Source organism: Geotrypetes seraphini, chromosome 2 (assembly GCF_902459505.1).
Source record: "Geotrypetes seraphini chromosome 2, aGeoSer1.1, whole genome shotgun sequence".
Lineage (NCBI taxonomy): Eukaryota > Metazoa > Chordata > Amphibia > Gymnophiona > Dermophiidae > Geotrypetes > Geotrypetes seraphini.
Window position 1 is genome coordinate 442182819 of NC_047085.1, and position 15392 is coordinate 442198210.

Genomic DNA, 15392 nt, shown 5'->3' on the forward strand with positions numbered 1-15392 from the left:
AGTGTCCCCTGGTCTCTGTACTGGCACTGAGCACTGAGGTCTAAGTTAACCAGTGGCAATCAGCATTTATAGAACCTTAACTGAATACTGACCGGATAAATTTCAGATAGATGGAAAACAAAATGCATTTATGTAAATTTCTTTTAGAAAGAGCCACATACCATTTATTCTTTGTGTTGTTAATTCTGTTTTCCTGTTTTGGTGTTGGCTGCATTATCCATAAAAATTATAAAAAAAAAAAAAAGAAAGAAAGAAAGAGCCATATACAGTATCTCCTAAGCCTGCCATTTATTTTTCTTTTTTTATCCAACAGAAAGAAGACTGAAAAACAAGTAACATCTCTAGATATCTAGCCATCTGTGCTGCTAAGAAATGGACTGAAAAAGCAGGTGATAATTACTGGATAAAAGAGAAAGATGCTGGCCTGATTGTAGGAAGCCACTGACAGGAAGCACTGTATTTTACAAGTGACCCCCATGGTGTTAAATGTCACTGTAAAGGAAAGCAAAGCTCTGGATGATTGATTCTTCCGGGAATGAATATTGGCAAACGCTTATCTGGCTGTCTGCTATTTTCACTTCAAAACAATATCATTCAGGCTTAGAAAAGAAATATCACAGTACCCCAATCTGGTTTTTATTTTTCTGTAAAAAGAAGATATATATTAAAGGGATGTTATTTTTGCCTCCCCCTCCTCCAAAAAAAAAAAAAAAAAAAAAGAAAGAAATACTCGTAATGTTTGCAAAAGCCACTGAAATCAACATTAATGAAGATTTTTTACTAGTCTTCCCCACGTGTTTTACCACCACTGTCTGGCTTACTGCAGAATGATTAGTTATGCTGTTTTGATCAGAGTTTTACTCAATCATAAAAAGAAAATCTGTGGACACTGGTGTAGTAAGGGGGGGTGCCAGAGGGGGAGCAGTCCACCCTGGGCACCTGTCCACCCCCTCCTTCCCGACTCCCATCCCCCCCGTTGCACGTGTGCTCCCCTTCCCTCGTACCTCTTTAATTTTTCCTGCGCAAGCAGCATTACGAACTTCCTGCTCGCATCGGTGTCACCTCTCTCTGACGTCATGTCTAGGCCCCGCATCTAGGAAGTAAAGTCAGATGGATAGCTGACAAGATGCGGGCAGCAAGTTCGTGCTGTTGCTCTTGCCTGGAAAATTTAAAAAGGTACGAGGGAAGGGAAGCGGGGTGCACATGCAGGGGGGAGGGAGAGGAGGGAGGGGCGCCACCACCCCATGCGCCACTTACCCTTGCTACGCCACTGTCTGTGGGAGGGGTGGAAGGAAACAGCTGTAACATAAAAACACAAAAAGAAACCCCTGTACACGTAAGAACAGCCTTACTGGGCCAGACCAATGGTCCATCAAGCCCAGTAGCCCGTTCTCATGGTGGCCAATCCAGGTCACTAGTACCTGGCCAAAACCCAAAGAGTAGCAACATTCCATGCTACCGATCCAGGGCAAGTAGATGCTTCCCCCATGTCTTAATAACAGACTATGGACTTTTCCTCCAGGAATTTGTCCAAACCTTTCTTAAAACCAGCTACGCTATTCGCTCTTACCACATCCTCTGGCTACGCGTTCCAGAGTACAAGAATGAAGCGCTATGGTTTAGAATTTTACTGGGGGAAATCCTGTACAATAGGCTAGTAAAAATTGTCAATAGCAAATCAAAGAACCACCAGTATAATCAAGCAATGAGCAAACCAAACCAAAAATAACTTCTTCTAAAGCATGGCAAGTGCTTCAAATGAACACTCACTGGTCACCAATATTGGCTAAAGAAGAATAAGCACAGAATAAATTAACTCCCTCGTGCACAAACATGATAAAGACTGAACTTTGGAAAGACTGCTTGTAAATTATTCAGATTTCGCAGCAGATTAGGAAAGTGCCTAGGGGAAGCTGTCATGGCATCAATAGTCTGCGTGGCTCCATCATTATTTTGCGGTGGCAACTTGATTTCACCGGGGACCCGCTGCAACGTGCAGTTTCAGAAGGGAGCCTCACCCAACCCTATCACAGTTTAGGCAGGGGGGTAGCTGGCTATCCATATGCCTAGGGCAGCTAGGGAGGTAAAACTGCTACTGTTGCAAACAGCGTGTAATTTTATTACGAGAAGTATAGTTCATATGGCAGAAATATGCATAAACTCTGCCCGATTTACAAAGGCAATATACATGTGCATGTGATTATTGCTTGCATTCTGGAATCCTTTTCTTTCACTTGTTGAATTTGTTCAAATATTCCTCTCAAAATACATTCCTCATATCGGCAAGTTCCAATTAGAACAGAATCTAATGATCAAAATTGGAGCTTGGCCTGGGGTTTCCAGTTCCCATCAACCCCACCATCCCCTTGAAATGTTACCACCCAGTGCAAGTCCTCTCCAGGGGCGAGAGAAAGTGATACACTTTATTATTTCTAGTGATCCAGCTGTGGGTTTGCTAGCATGCTGGCAAATGTGTATGTTCACAAAACCTGTAATACTGGAAAACTAGCAGGGTTCAGAAGTCGCTGGAAAGAAGCTGCCCACACTTCCCGCATTTTGGGCCGATTCAAGATGAAACCCACAGCACAGACATACTGGTTCCGTGTTCGTGAGCGATCTGATTGACCCTGCCACGCACACAGTCAAGAGCAATAGCGATCGCCGTCCCGTTGTGCACGTCAAAAGAAAACCGGAGAGACACACTGGTCCACAGACTTCCCGCTGGCATGTGGCCACCTATCTGCTGTGCAATCGCTAGTGGCTGCAGGCGATCGCCACCGAGTTGATTCAAGGTGAGTTTGATCACGTTACAAGAGTGAATTAGCTTTAAGTCAAATGCGACGCTGGCGCTGCCCCTTTCTGTAAAGATAAAGTGTTTGTGAGCAAGCTGACCCAAAGTGACCAGCTGTATCTGACTCCCACTAGATGAGGCCTGATCGAAATGGAGAAGTTTGTTTCTCACGGCTCCCGTGGGCAGGCCTGTGCCGCAGACGGCAGCCGAGAGGGCAGTGGAGACAGCAGATGGGATCCAGACGACACTAAGCATACTGATACCAGAGTTCTCTCCGAAATAGCGAACGTTACACTGGGCCGGGGAAAGTATCTCAAAGCTAATCATATCCCCAGCACTGACTCTGGTGGTCCCTGAAGCGGATATAGAGGTGTCCCGGTAATTCACACCGGATTTATACACGTGCATGAGTTCTGAACTGCTGCCATTTCGGTTGATGTAAGTGACCAAGGAAAAGCCTTCACGAACACAAGTGTGCCCCATGGAGTAGAGGGCTTGCTGGAAGACAAATTTTATGATGCCCGTTTCAGTGAATTTTATGCCTCGGCCATCGTGAGATGAGCTGATCATGTAGGGGTCGGACACAGATATAACTTTGAAGGTGGGGCGATAGTTGGTTTGGTAGTGCATTGCCGCCGACATCTGTGCGTTCATAGCTACTGCGCCTGTGTCGTGGGACAACCAAACCAAGCTGAGCGGCGCATGCAGATCATAAAGGCTTAAGTCTTTGCTTTGATTACAGAACTGATTTGGGCTCTTCAAAACCACAGAAAGCGTTTGGCTTGGCTCCACCTCCAGCGCGCTGCTTAAACTGATGCTCTGAAAATACTTTCCTTCCGGTTGCTCAATGCGAACGCCACTGAGCTCATAACCTTCTTCGCTGTTATTTAGCTTCAAGGAAAGCTGAAGAAAATTCCTGCAGTTGTGCTTGACGGCAAAATTGAGGTCCAGCCATACTAAGCCATGCTGCCTAAACACCAGCTGGTCCTCCTCAGCCGAGAGGATGCCACATTGCAGCCTGGCTTTGATCTTCAGGTTTAATCCAGGGTACACTTGGGAAAGGGCATGGCCAGCCAGTGGCAAGGAAACACTTGCGGCCCAGGATTCAGCCAGCCTGTTCTCACTTGCTGCTGAGCAGACAGTATCGCTAACTGCAGAGCACGGGAAAGCCACCATTCCATCTTCACATTCAGAGCAAGCCTGGCATTCCTGGATTTCCTTGCTGAAAAAATATGCATCTCCACAAAGACCAAAAGACGCATCTTTTTCGGCAATGCCAAGACATCTGAAGCCACCTGTTCATAAAAGAAGACAGAGTCAGTGATAGTCTCATATACTTTAGACCACAAGTAAAACTAGAAAAATTAAACAAAAATAACGATATATGATATTTCTACCATGAATTGTGTTTCTGCGCATGAATAGCTAAATTTTGCCAAGCTTTCAAAACTGAAAATTTACATTTTGTTATGTCCACGTCTTTCCACATATGGTTTTGGACTCATTTCAAAAACTGCCTAGAATGATCAGCATGCAAACTATGAAAGTTTTCTTTAGTTTAGGCTAAAAGTTTTTTTTAAAAAACATCATCTGGCTCTAAGCCAACTGTGGCTAATTTATATATCAGAATTTCAGTTCAATCACAAGAGATTTTTTTTTTTTTTTTTTGGTAAATACCCAATAGACAAAACTTGACAATTTGATCTCAAATTTAAGGATTATGAGAACTAATTCATTTCTTGAATGTTTCTCTTCACATTAAAGACTTCTTCTAGAGCCAGGCTCACTTGGGCATTTGTCTGTCATAATTAGATTGTAAGCTCTTTTGAGCAGGGACCGTCTCTTATGTGTTTAATTTACAGTGCTGCATGCATCCGATAGCGCTATAGAAATAATAAAGAGTAGTAGTAGACTCCCCATAGGAGCAATGTCTTAGCTTTTACACCTCCCAGCCTCTGACTTATAGTCAGTTAGGGAGAACCTTCAGGCCAAGCTTTATCAATGTAGATCCCAACAAGACATTAAAGGCTCTTTTTACAAAGGTGCGCTAGGGCCTTAACGCACGGAATAGCGCACGCTAAATTGCCATGTGCACTAGCCGCTACCGCCTCCTTTTGGGCAAGTGGTAGATTTTTGGCTAGCGCGCACTATAGCGTGTGCTAATCCGGTGCATGCGTTAAAAATGCTACCTTTGTAAAAGGAACGCTAAATCTATTCATAAAATTTTTTTTTAAATGTGACTCTTATCCAAGAGGGGTCTCACTAGTTACTCAATAGAAGATCCCAGGGCTTAATTTATTTCTTACAGAAGAAATGTCATTTCAATTTGTGGTAATCACCATCATTCACTCACTCAAATTGAAGCTTCATTCATAATTATTAGTGTATTTTTTCAAACACACTTCAGCTGGTGACTCAGTTTCATTGAGAGAGTTTTTGGGAGACTGATGATTGAAAATGACCCAGCAAATTGGATTAAATACATATGTCCAACAAAGAGATCCAATAGCCCTATGAAGTCTCTTTTTCTCTCTCATAAATTCTTAAATAAAAGTACCAATTTTTGTGTAATGGATAGGATTTTACTTAGCTGTGACAGTTTGCACGGAAACCATATAGCATTTATAGTCATATAAAAACTCCACTATGGAACCTAAGGGCACATCAAAAGTTCATCAAGGAACAGCATGCAACCACCTCTAATGAAGGAATCATTCAACTATTACAATGCCAGATGAAAACAACTTATCTGTTGTGCCAACTTCCATCTACCAACATGACATGCTTCTTTAATCTTTCATCAGAAAATTGTTTTAAAGATTTGTAATCCTAGTGGCTGTGGAATAGGTGATTTTCCCCTGAAGCAGCTTTGCAAAACTCAAAACAGGAAATCCCTGTCGGGTTTTGGTCAGATTGTCAGTTGACCAGTTGGAATGGATTACAAATCGTTAAAACCGTTTTCTGATGGAAGACTGCAGCCCATCATGTTGGTAGATGGACCAAGTTTAACTAAGGTCTTTTCTCACTAAGGCAATAGTCTTTGCTCATTTTTAAGCTGGGGCCATTTTGGGTCCAAAACAGCTAAAGGAGAGCTGACAAATACCTTCCTATTTGGGGCCATAACACCAACCAATGCTTTTTGACTCCTCCTCCCCAGTACTGCCCTGTGGCCCACCTCTCACTGGCCCACTTTTTTGGGCCAGTCTGAACCAATATTCAGTGGCATTGCCCAGTTTGATGCTGCTGGATATTAGTGGTTGGGCAACCATAAGCAATTTTAATGGGCCAGAGACTGGCTTCTGACAGGCTGAAAAGGCCAGCTCCAATCTTCTTCACGGTCCTGATGGACCCTCTGTGGCAGCGTAAGCAACTCATTATTTGCTGTGGAGCTTCCACTGGCAGGCTCAAAAATTGAGGCCCCCCAACTTCTATTTGGGACTAGTCAGAGCTCCAGGGCTGTTCTGAGCATGTGTGAATGCTCACACACATGTTCAGAATGAACCGCTGACCAGGTCCAAAGCCTGCCACCATTTCAGCACTCTGTCAAGGTGACCAGCCAGCTTCTTCTTTTGCCTTCTTTTTGTCTGGTTTTTGCCAGGGGGGATTAGCAGGGGGGGGGGGGGGGATGGCTGGCGACCTGCTGAAAATTAAAAATCAGCTCCAGAGTCTGGACACTGCTGTGGCAGACAGTGTGAAATGCAGATGCACAGCATGCACCAGGTTGGCACAAAGTCACACCAGTCACATGATTTACTGGTGCATGCTCTGCGTCAAGCTGGAACTTCCTCTCTCCTCCCTCCCCCTCCCAAAAAAATTGAAGACAGGTCAGCCTGGAGTCGGGACCCATTGGGAGAGGAGAGGATATCAGGCAGGACTAATCACAGCTGGACTCCTGGAAACATAATAAAAGCTACTGCAGAGGAAAGGCCCCTGGGGTTGCTTATAAGGTGGTTGCCGACAACGGCACTGTTTAGAGAATCCGAGCCCGAATGCTTGAGTGTTTGGAGCACCACTGGTAGATGACTACACCACAGTGTACGGTTTTAGCTATTAGCGAAGTATGCTAAATTTCTGTTTATTTTCTACACTAAAGTGCAGCTATTGAAGGTTCATTTAATAAAATACTGAAGATTTTTTTGCATGTCTTTTTATCATTATTTGATGACAGGAGGATGTTTTCCTGTTCTTTTGTGATTGTAACACTATGTTAGTGGGGTTTATTTATTTTTAAAATTTATATTCCGCATATCCTGCAATTCTATGCAGAGTAGAATGAAACATCCAAATAACAAATTACAGCCTTCTCATGCAACACATATTTCAATAAAATAACAAAACATAATACAATGGACATATTACAATAAGGAATAAGGAATCCAACCCCACTTGTAATAATAAGCACATTGGAGACTAGTGTTATTTCTGTACTGATTTATTGTTCTTTTTCAATAAAATGGACTTGACATAAAGGGCTCCTTTAACGAAGGTAGCGGTTTAATGCGCGTAATGCGCTAGCCGCTAACGCCTCCTCTTGAACAGGCGGTAGTTTTTCGTCTAGCGCGTGATTAAACGTCGTGCGCGTTAAAGGAGCCCAAAATGTCTTTATATCAATGTATCATTGCTGAATGTGAAAAAAAATAACAGTTACATCTATAATACCAAGAAATTTGCTCCATTAAGCAAAAAATAATAGCAAATTTTAAGAAAAAACAGAGCCTTATGTAAATCAGTGGCTTTGAGGCACCCCAGGATGGGCTTTAAAACATTTTTAAAATTGTTTTCTGATCAAGCACAATCAAATTCATGGGGAAAATGTCAATTTGCAGTTTTTCCAACTTTAGGTTTTTCTGGAGAACCCTAATGGAGGGGTTTAAGTGGGTTGGGTTTGTGGAAGTGGTTGGTATCTGGAGTTTTTTTTACCATACCATGCTGTTTCTTATACCACGCAATTATCAGCAAGGAGTCTTTGCGGCTTACTTAAAATTAATAAGGATTCATAACAGTATCATCAAGGATCAGTTAATGTAGAGTTCATGTCTTGGATCACAGTTGAGAATAGATGTCTTTAGTGATTTCCTAATTTGAAGGTAGAAAGGGATTTGTCACAAGCAGGCTAGAAAGCAATTCCAAATCTTGGGACCTTGGAACTAGAAGGTAGACTCGAAGAGTGATTTTTTTCCCCTATTTAACATGGAGAGGGAAGAGATAGTTTGCAGCATTGGGTCGTTCTTGAGTTGTAGAAGGAATGCGTGACCTGAATGGCCCATGTTAGCCCAGTCAAGTTTTTCCCATATATAGACTGGTAGACCATACATGCAACTTTAAATTGGATTCTGCTCTTAACTGGTAACCAGTGCAGCTCCACCAGTTGTGGACTGACCCTTTCAAACCTGGCCTTGCGAAGAATCAGTCTAGCCGCTGTATTCTGGAGCAACTGCAAACTCTTAAGTCCTTTCATTGGGATGTTAGCATATAGAAAGTTGCAATAATCCAGATGCAGGACTAAGATTGCCTGAATTACTATTCTAATGCTGCTCAGGGCTGCTCTTATCATTCTCAATTGCCTCAGTCTGAAGAAAAAAATGTTGACTAGTGAGGCAATCTGCTCTCCCACAGTAACACACTTTAACTTTTTTGATGGGGCATGTCATCAAGTTATGCTATATAACCCCCCTTTTACAAAACGACAAAAGCGTTTTTTAGCACCGGCCAGAGCACTGAATGCCGTGCATTGCTTTGATGAGAGTTCCTATAAGCGTCGGAGTAGCGCACAGAGTTCAGCACGCCAGCTGGCACTAAAAACCGCATTTGCGGTTTAAAAAAAAAAAAAAAAAAAAGGGGGGGTAAATAAATAAATAAAATGATGTATATCTTACATCACTTTGTCACATTCTTTAAACAAAAAACATTTCATGATTTTTCCCTAAACGAGAAATTAGCAGTTTACCTGGCGTATTCATGCATTTCACCCTTTCACCACAAATGTTAGGAGAGTCAATGCATTCATCTCTGTCCTACAAAAAAAAAAAAGAATGTTAATCATAATTCAATTAGTTTCTTGCATATTTATGATGTGTACATTAGTAAATGTGTGTGTGTGGGGGGGAGGGTACTTGATTTTGATCCGTCTTTGCCTTTTTTAGGGCACAGAACACAGAAGTCTGCCCAGCCCTGGCCTTATTCCCCTGCTACTGGAGTTGTGGTAGAGGCCTACTCCAGTCCAGACTAGATAACGTACTTTTGTTTTACCCTTGGCGATGGTCTGCAGACAGATATTGAGTATGATGTTGTAGATTGCCAATTAAAATGCTTAAAAGAGCCACCATCTTAAATATCTTGCCATTGATTTTTTTTTAATTATTATTCTATTTTGCTGGTGTATTGGGCATCATGTTTTTACAGGTTAATATATACTTTACTTTCTAATTTTTTTTCAATAATATCACTCTGGAAGCTTTCATGAGAAGAATATTCACTTTTAAAGAAACAAGAATAGTACTAATTGTAACCCAATTTCTTCCATCCATTTATCATATACATACAATATAATCTTATTAATGCATAATGGTAACCACAAAATTAAAAAAACACAAAGCACACTGTACGCAGAGAAAATGTTTATCATTTATATTTGGGCTTTTTTTCAGAGTCAAGGCAGATGACTTTAAAATATGCAATCAGTAACAACTACTTTTAAAAAAATAGACAAATATAGAGCAAAATATAGACAGCAGATATAAATTCACAAAACTGGCACATTTTGATCACTAAATTGAAAATAAAATTATTTGTTGTCTGGTGATTTCACGAGTCTCTGGTTGCATTTCCTTCTGACTGTGCATCCAATATTTCTTTCTTTCCGTCTCCTGCATGCTTCCTCTCCTCCAGACCCCATTCCCTTTCCCAGTCAACATCTCTCTCTCTCTGTCCCTCCACGAGTCCAACTTTTCTTCCTTTCTCCTCCACCCCTATTGGCAATATGTCTCCCTCTCTTTCTCTAAATGTCCGTCTGTCTTGAGAGATCCAACATCTCTCCCACCCCTTCTACTGCCACATCCAACATTTCTCCCTCTCTCATCCCCCACATCAGGTGCAGCATTTTTCACCATTGCCCACCAGCCTCATGCCCAATCCTATCACCCCTCTCCAGCACCATGCCACATCTCGCCCTCCATCACTATGTCCAATATTGCCCCACCTTGCATCCCCTTCAATCTTTCCCTCTGTTCTCTTCCCACCACCATATCCAACATTTCTCCCTCTCATCCTACTCCCCCTCCCTGCCTTCCAGCCTTTGTTGCAAAAGATCATGTTCCTCCCCCCCTAAAGCCGCTTCCGACTATCTACGCCTCTTCCCCCCCTTAACCAGTTCTTAATCCACAATTGAACATTGCTTCCTATCCCATGACACTTTCATTTTCTCAGGAGCATCTCATGAGGAACCTTGTCAAAAGCCTTCTGGAAATCTAGATACACTAGATCAGTGATTCCCAAACCTGTCCTGGAGGACCCCCCCCCAGGCCAGTCGGGTTTTCAAGATAGCCCTAATGAATATGCATGGAGCAGATCTGCATTCCTGGCATCTCCATTATATGCAAATCTGTCATGCATATTCATTAGGGCTATCTTGAAAACCCGACTGGCCTGGGGGTCCTCCAGGACAGGTTTGGGAACCACTGCACTACATCAACCAGCTCGCCTTAATCCACGTTTATTCACACCTTCAAATAAGTCAAACAAATTGGTAAGGCAAGACCTCCCTTGGCTGAACTCATGCTGACTCTGTCTCATTAAATCATGTTGTCTACATGTTCCACAATTTTATTTTTTATAATTGTTTCCACTATTTTAACCAGCACTGAGGTCAGACTTACCAGTCTGTAATTTCCCGAATCTACCCTGGAACCCTTTTTAAAAATCATCATAACATTGGCCAACCTCCAATCTTCAGGTACTACAGACGATTTTAATAACAAGTTACAGATCATTAACAGCAGATCAACAATTTCATGTATGAGTTCTTTTAGTATCCTGGGATGTATACCATCTGGCCCAGGTGATTTATCACTCTTTAACCTGTCAATTTGTCTTAGTATGTCTTCCAGGTTCACTGAGATTTCTTTCAATTCCTCCACTAGTATTCTAGAAAGGAACGTAGATACCTACTTTCCTTCCTAGAATAGGCTCCCACAAGCTTATAGGCCCCCTGTTACAGAATTTGTCCTTTGTGTGCACACAACAATGAAGTCAACAGCACAATGCGCAGCAGCCGCGAAGAAGGCAAACAGAATGTTGGGTATTATTAAGAAGGGTATTACGACCAGAACGAGAGAAGTCATCCTGCCGTTGTATCGGGCAATGGTGCGCCCGCACCTGGAGTACTGTGTTCAGTATTGGTCACCGTACCTTAAGAAGGATATGGCAATACTTGAGAGGGTCCAGAGGAGAGCGACACGAATGATTAAGGGCATGGAAAACCTTTCATACACTGAAAGATTGGAGAGGCTGGGGCTCTTCTCCCTGGAAAAGCGGAGACTCAGAGGAGACATGATAGAGACCTACAAGATCATGAAGGGCATAGAGAGAGTAGAGAGGGACAGATTTTTCAAACTTTCAAAACATAAAAGAACAAGAGGGCATTCGGAAAAGTTGGAAGGAGACAGATTCAAAACGAATGCTAGGAAGTTTTTCTTTACCCAGCGTGTGGTGGACACCTGGAATGCACTTCCAGGGACATAATAGGACAGAGTACGGTACTGGAGTTCAAGAAAGGATTGGACAATTTCCTGCTGGAAAAAGGGATAGAGGGGTATAGATAGAGGGCTACTGCACAGGTCCTGGACCTGTTGGGCCGCCGCGTGAGCGGACTGCTGGGCACGATGGACCTCGGGTCTGACCCAGTGGAGGCATTGCTTATGTTCTTACAGGTTATATGCCTGCAATGTGGCTACATTAGGACCCAAAAATGTCATGTGTTAGGAAAACTGTGCTGTGCTTCCATGCACGGCTTATTATACCAGCTGAAGATATCTCTGAAGCTTAATGTTTATTCTAGAGCTTCACTGACTGATAGGAGCTCCAATTGGGAGTCTATCACCTCTCCCAAACACATACTTTGGCTCTTAAATCAAGAAAGAGCTATAAATATGGCCCTTTGTTTCAAAAATTTTGTCCTCCCCTTCCTTAGACCTTATCCTTCTTTTCTCTTAGTCCTCTACCTGAAGTCATATTTTCAGAGCAAAGGCAAAATGAAAGCCAGGAATGGACGTGGACTCCCACCTTGCACAGATTTTTCTCTTTCCACAACCTCATTTGAAGTAAAACATTGTTACTGATAAAGAACTATATGGTCAGAATTACAGTAGAAAGCCCAGGTTTCATCTATTTTTGTGCAGTATCAGAAAATAAAGAGTTATGTGTGGAGGTTGTATTGCTCAGGCTCTGAATTTACAAACAGAAGGTGGGTAATCGGCTTTAACAAATATCTTGCACATTTTATTTTCTGAAACACGATACAATACAGGTTTGAGGGATGGATAGCATTTTTTGCTATCTTAATGTTACACCACACATATCCCCTCTTGAACTGAAGTACAGTGATACCTTGTAATCCAAACTTAATTTGTTCCAGAACTCCATTCGAGTTCCAAAGCGTTCGAGTTCCAAGACAATTTTTCCCATTGAAAATAATAGAAACTGGATTAATCCGTTCCTGGGTCCCACAAACTCAAATTTTAACAGTAAATACCCTGGATTTTAAGGTAAAATTTTAATAAATATTCCAAAGCAGAATTCAGATTCTGGGGTACAAAAACACACATACAATGTGCAGGGTGTTCGGATTCCAAAGCTGAGTTCAGATTCTGGGGCTAAATTTGCTTGAATTTTTAGTTCAGATTCCAAGTTTTTCGAGTACTGGAGCGTTCGAATTCCAAAGTATCACTGTATTACCAGTCACTCACCTTTACTTCAGTTACAAAGGGAGTATGAATAAATATAACAAGACAGCCATAAAACTTGCTTTTTTTTTCCTTTTTAAATGAAATCGTTGTCCTGGTTTGCCCAGGTACACACAAGGAATATTATGTTATTGTGATTCAAACATTTTGCAGAATAAAATAAAAAGCTAATCATATTCCTATAACCTTGGAGATTGCAAACATCTTGGCAGTGAAAAAGTTAAGCTACAAGCCTTTTTAAGTCCCACATGGTTTGGTTCCCCCCCCCCCTTCTGCTTATAATTAATCACAGGACAAAGTCCTCTCCCCCATTTACTTTCTCCTTATCAAGAGTACACTGCAGAGTGACCCTGTGTTTAAACAACCTTTTGGCTTCCCAGCCTACTAGTCTCCAAACACCATACAGAGGCCCCCGAACAGTTAAGCTTTCCGCAGACGTATTGTTTCTATCAACAGTTTCTCTGTTTCCGGTGATAAATTAATGGTTTGGGGAGAAGAAAGTGGAAGGTAAAATAACGGACCAAATTCACTGCTGAATACTGTGATACTGTGACAGAACATTTTTATTCCATCTGACTGCAGAATGCAGGCTGGATGTATAACAGGTATCAGTCATAGAAATATGATGGCAGATAAAGGCCAAATGGCCCATCCAGTCTGCCCATCCGCAGTAACCATTATCTCTTTCTCTCTCTGAGTGATCCCACGTGCCTATCCTAGGCCCTCTTGAATTCAGACACAGTCTCTGTTTCCAGTCAACAATCAGAGGAAAAGAGACAAGTCAGAGAGAAGAATAGATGTTTGCCTTATTACAGAATAATCTTTACTAACCTGCGTGCAAAGGGTTTATACTTTATATTAATTGTTAAACAGTTCTTAAAAGGCTGTTCCTTCATGTTCACGTTATGATAACAAGTCTGTTTAAAGGGACAGGACTTGATATACCCCTTTCTCTATGTAGTTTACACAATCAAAGCAGTTTGGGGGCAATTAAGTGTTACGTGACTTGCCCAGAGTCACAAGGAGCTGCAGTGGGAATCGAATTCACAACCTTAGGGTACCATGGCAGCTGCTCTAACCACTAGGCCACGCCTCCACTTAAAGTTAATGGGTCAATATTTAAATGCAATGATCATATCAGTACTTTTTAAAATGCCAGGCAGAGTGTTTAAATTTCCTGAAGATATTATTATAAGGGGGTGCCTAGTTAAGGCACTATTTAAGGTGCCTCAGTGAAGCCTATCTTATAATTGTAGATACCTACATACATATTTTTCATAAATGAAATTTTGAACAATTTAGGGGTATTCCCCATGGCACTTTGAGATGCACATTCAAATTTGAGTTCATGCCCTATCTGCACGCGCAACTTAACTGAATGAGCCAATCAGTGCCGATAACTGGGCAGTACCAATTGGCAATAATTAAAATTTACGTATGCATGTTTTTCAGCATATTCTATAAAGGTAAGCATAAATTTTAGTGCACGGATCTGAAAAGAAGTTGTGGTTATGGGAGGAGCATGGATAGGTCATGGGTGTTCCAATGATTTGCCCATACTAATACAGAATATGCCTGATCTGCGTTCAAGTTGGCACAGGGATTTACAACAGGTTTCAGCTGGTGCAAATCCCCACACCTAAAACTCTGCCGTGAATCTTGGCGCCAGTGGTATGGTATGGGGAGGCGGGGGACAGATTGCCACGGGCATCGTCTTTGCAGGGGGTGCCAGCGCCTCTCCGCCTTCCCCTCCCATGTGCATCTTTAAATGTTTGCTGGCATGAACAACATCTTCCACTTGCTGCTCGTGACAGCCTCGGCTCCCCTCTGACATCAGAGGGGATTTGAAGCCAGCAAGAGCAGCAAATGGAAGATACTGCTCATGCCAGTGAACATTTCAAAGAGGTATATGGAGGGCAGTGGGGTGCTCAAGCGGCAGGGAAGAGTGGGGGTGCATAGTGCGGTGATGTGGGGTGCTAATCTCCTGGAGAAGGACAGAGATTGTCTGGCAAAGTTACATGAGAAAATGGAGTAGATTCTGCACCGTTCACAGAGGAGAGTGTTTATGAGCAACTTGAAAAACTGAACATGGACAAAGCGATGGGACCAGACATGATCTATCCCAGGATACTACAGGAGCTCAGAGAGGTTCTGGCGAGTCCTATTAAAGACTTGTTCAATAAATCTCTGGAGACGGGAGTGGTTACTGGGGATTAGAGGAGAGCGAATGTGGTCCCTATTCACAAAAGTGGTCACAGGGATGAAGCAGGAAACTACAGGCCGGTGAGCCTCACTTCGGTTGTTGGGAAAATAATGGAAGTGTTGCTGAAAGAAAGGATAGTGTACTTCCTTGAATCTAATGGGTTACAGGATCAAAGGCAACATGGCTTTACAAAAGGTAAATCGTGCCAAGCGAACCTGATTGAATTTTTTGATTGGGTGACCAGAGAGCTGGATCGAGGACATATGCTAAATGTAATTTACTTAGATTTCAGCAAAGCCTTTGACATGGTTCCACATAGGAGGCTGTTGAACAAACTTGAAGGGCTGAAGTTAGGACCCAAAGTGGTGAACTGGGTTAGAAACTGGCTGTCGGACAGATGCCAGAGGGTGGTGGTTAATGGAAGTCGCTCAGAGGAAGG

At 42.4% G+C, this 15392-nt stretch overlaps 1 protein-coding gene across 6 annotated transcripts in view; it reads right to left on the bottom strand.

Moving 5' to 3' along the window:
* Window positions 1–2096: 2096 nt before the first annotated feature.
* LOC117354247 overlaps window positions 2097–15392 on the bottom strand; it is a 56408-nt gene continuing 43112 nt past the window's right edge. For all 6 annotated transcript variants that reach the window (XM_033931403.1, XM_033931401.1, XM_033931399.1 and 3 more), the window contains exons 4-5: window positions 8739–8805; window positions 2097–4086 (exon numbers count right to left, since the gene is read on the bottom strand). In XM_033931403.1, coding sequence (XP_033787294.1) covers window positions 2567–4086; window positions 8739–8805 — 1587 coding nt within the window. In that variant the 3' untranslated portion in view covers window positions 2097–2566. The remainder of the gene's footprint in view (window positions 4087–8738; window positions 8806–15392) is intronic.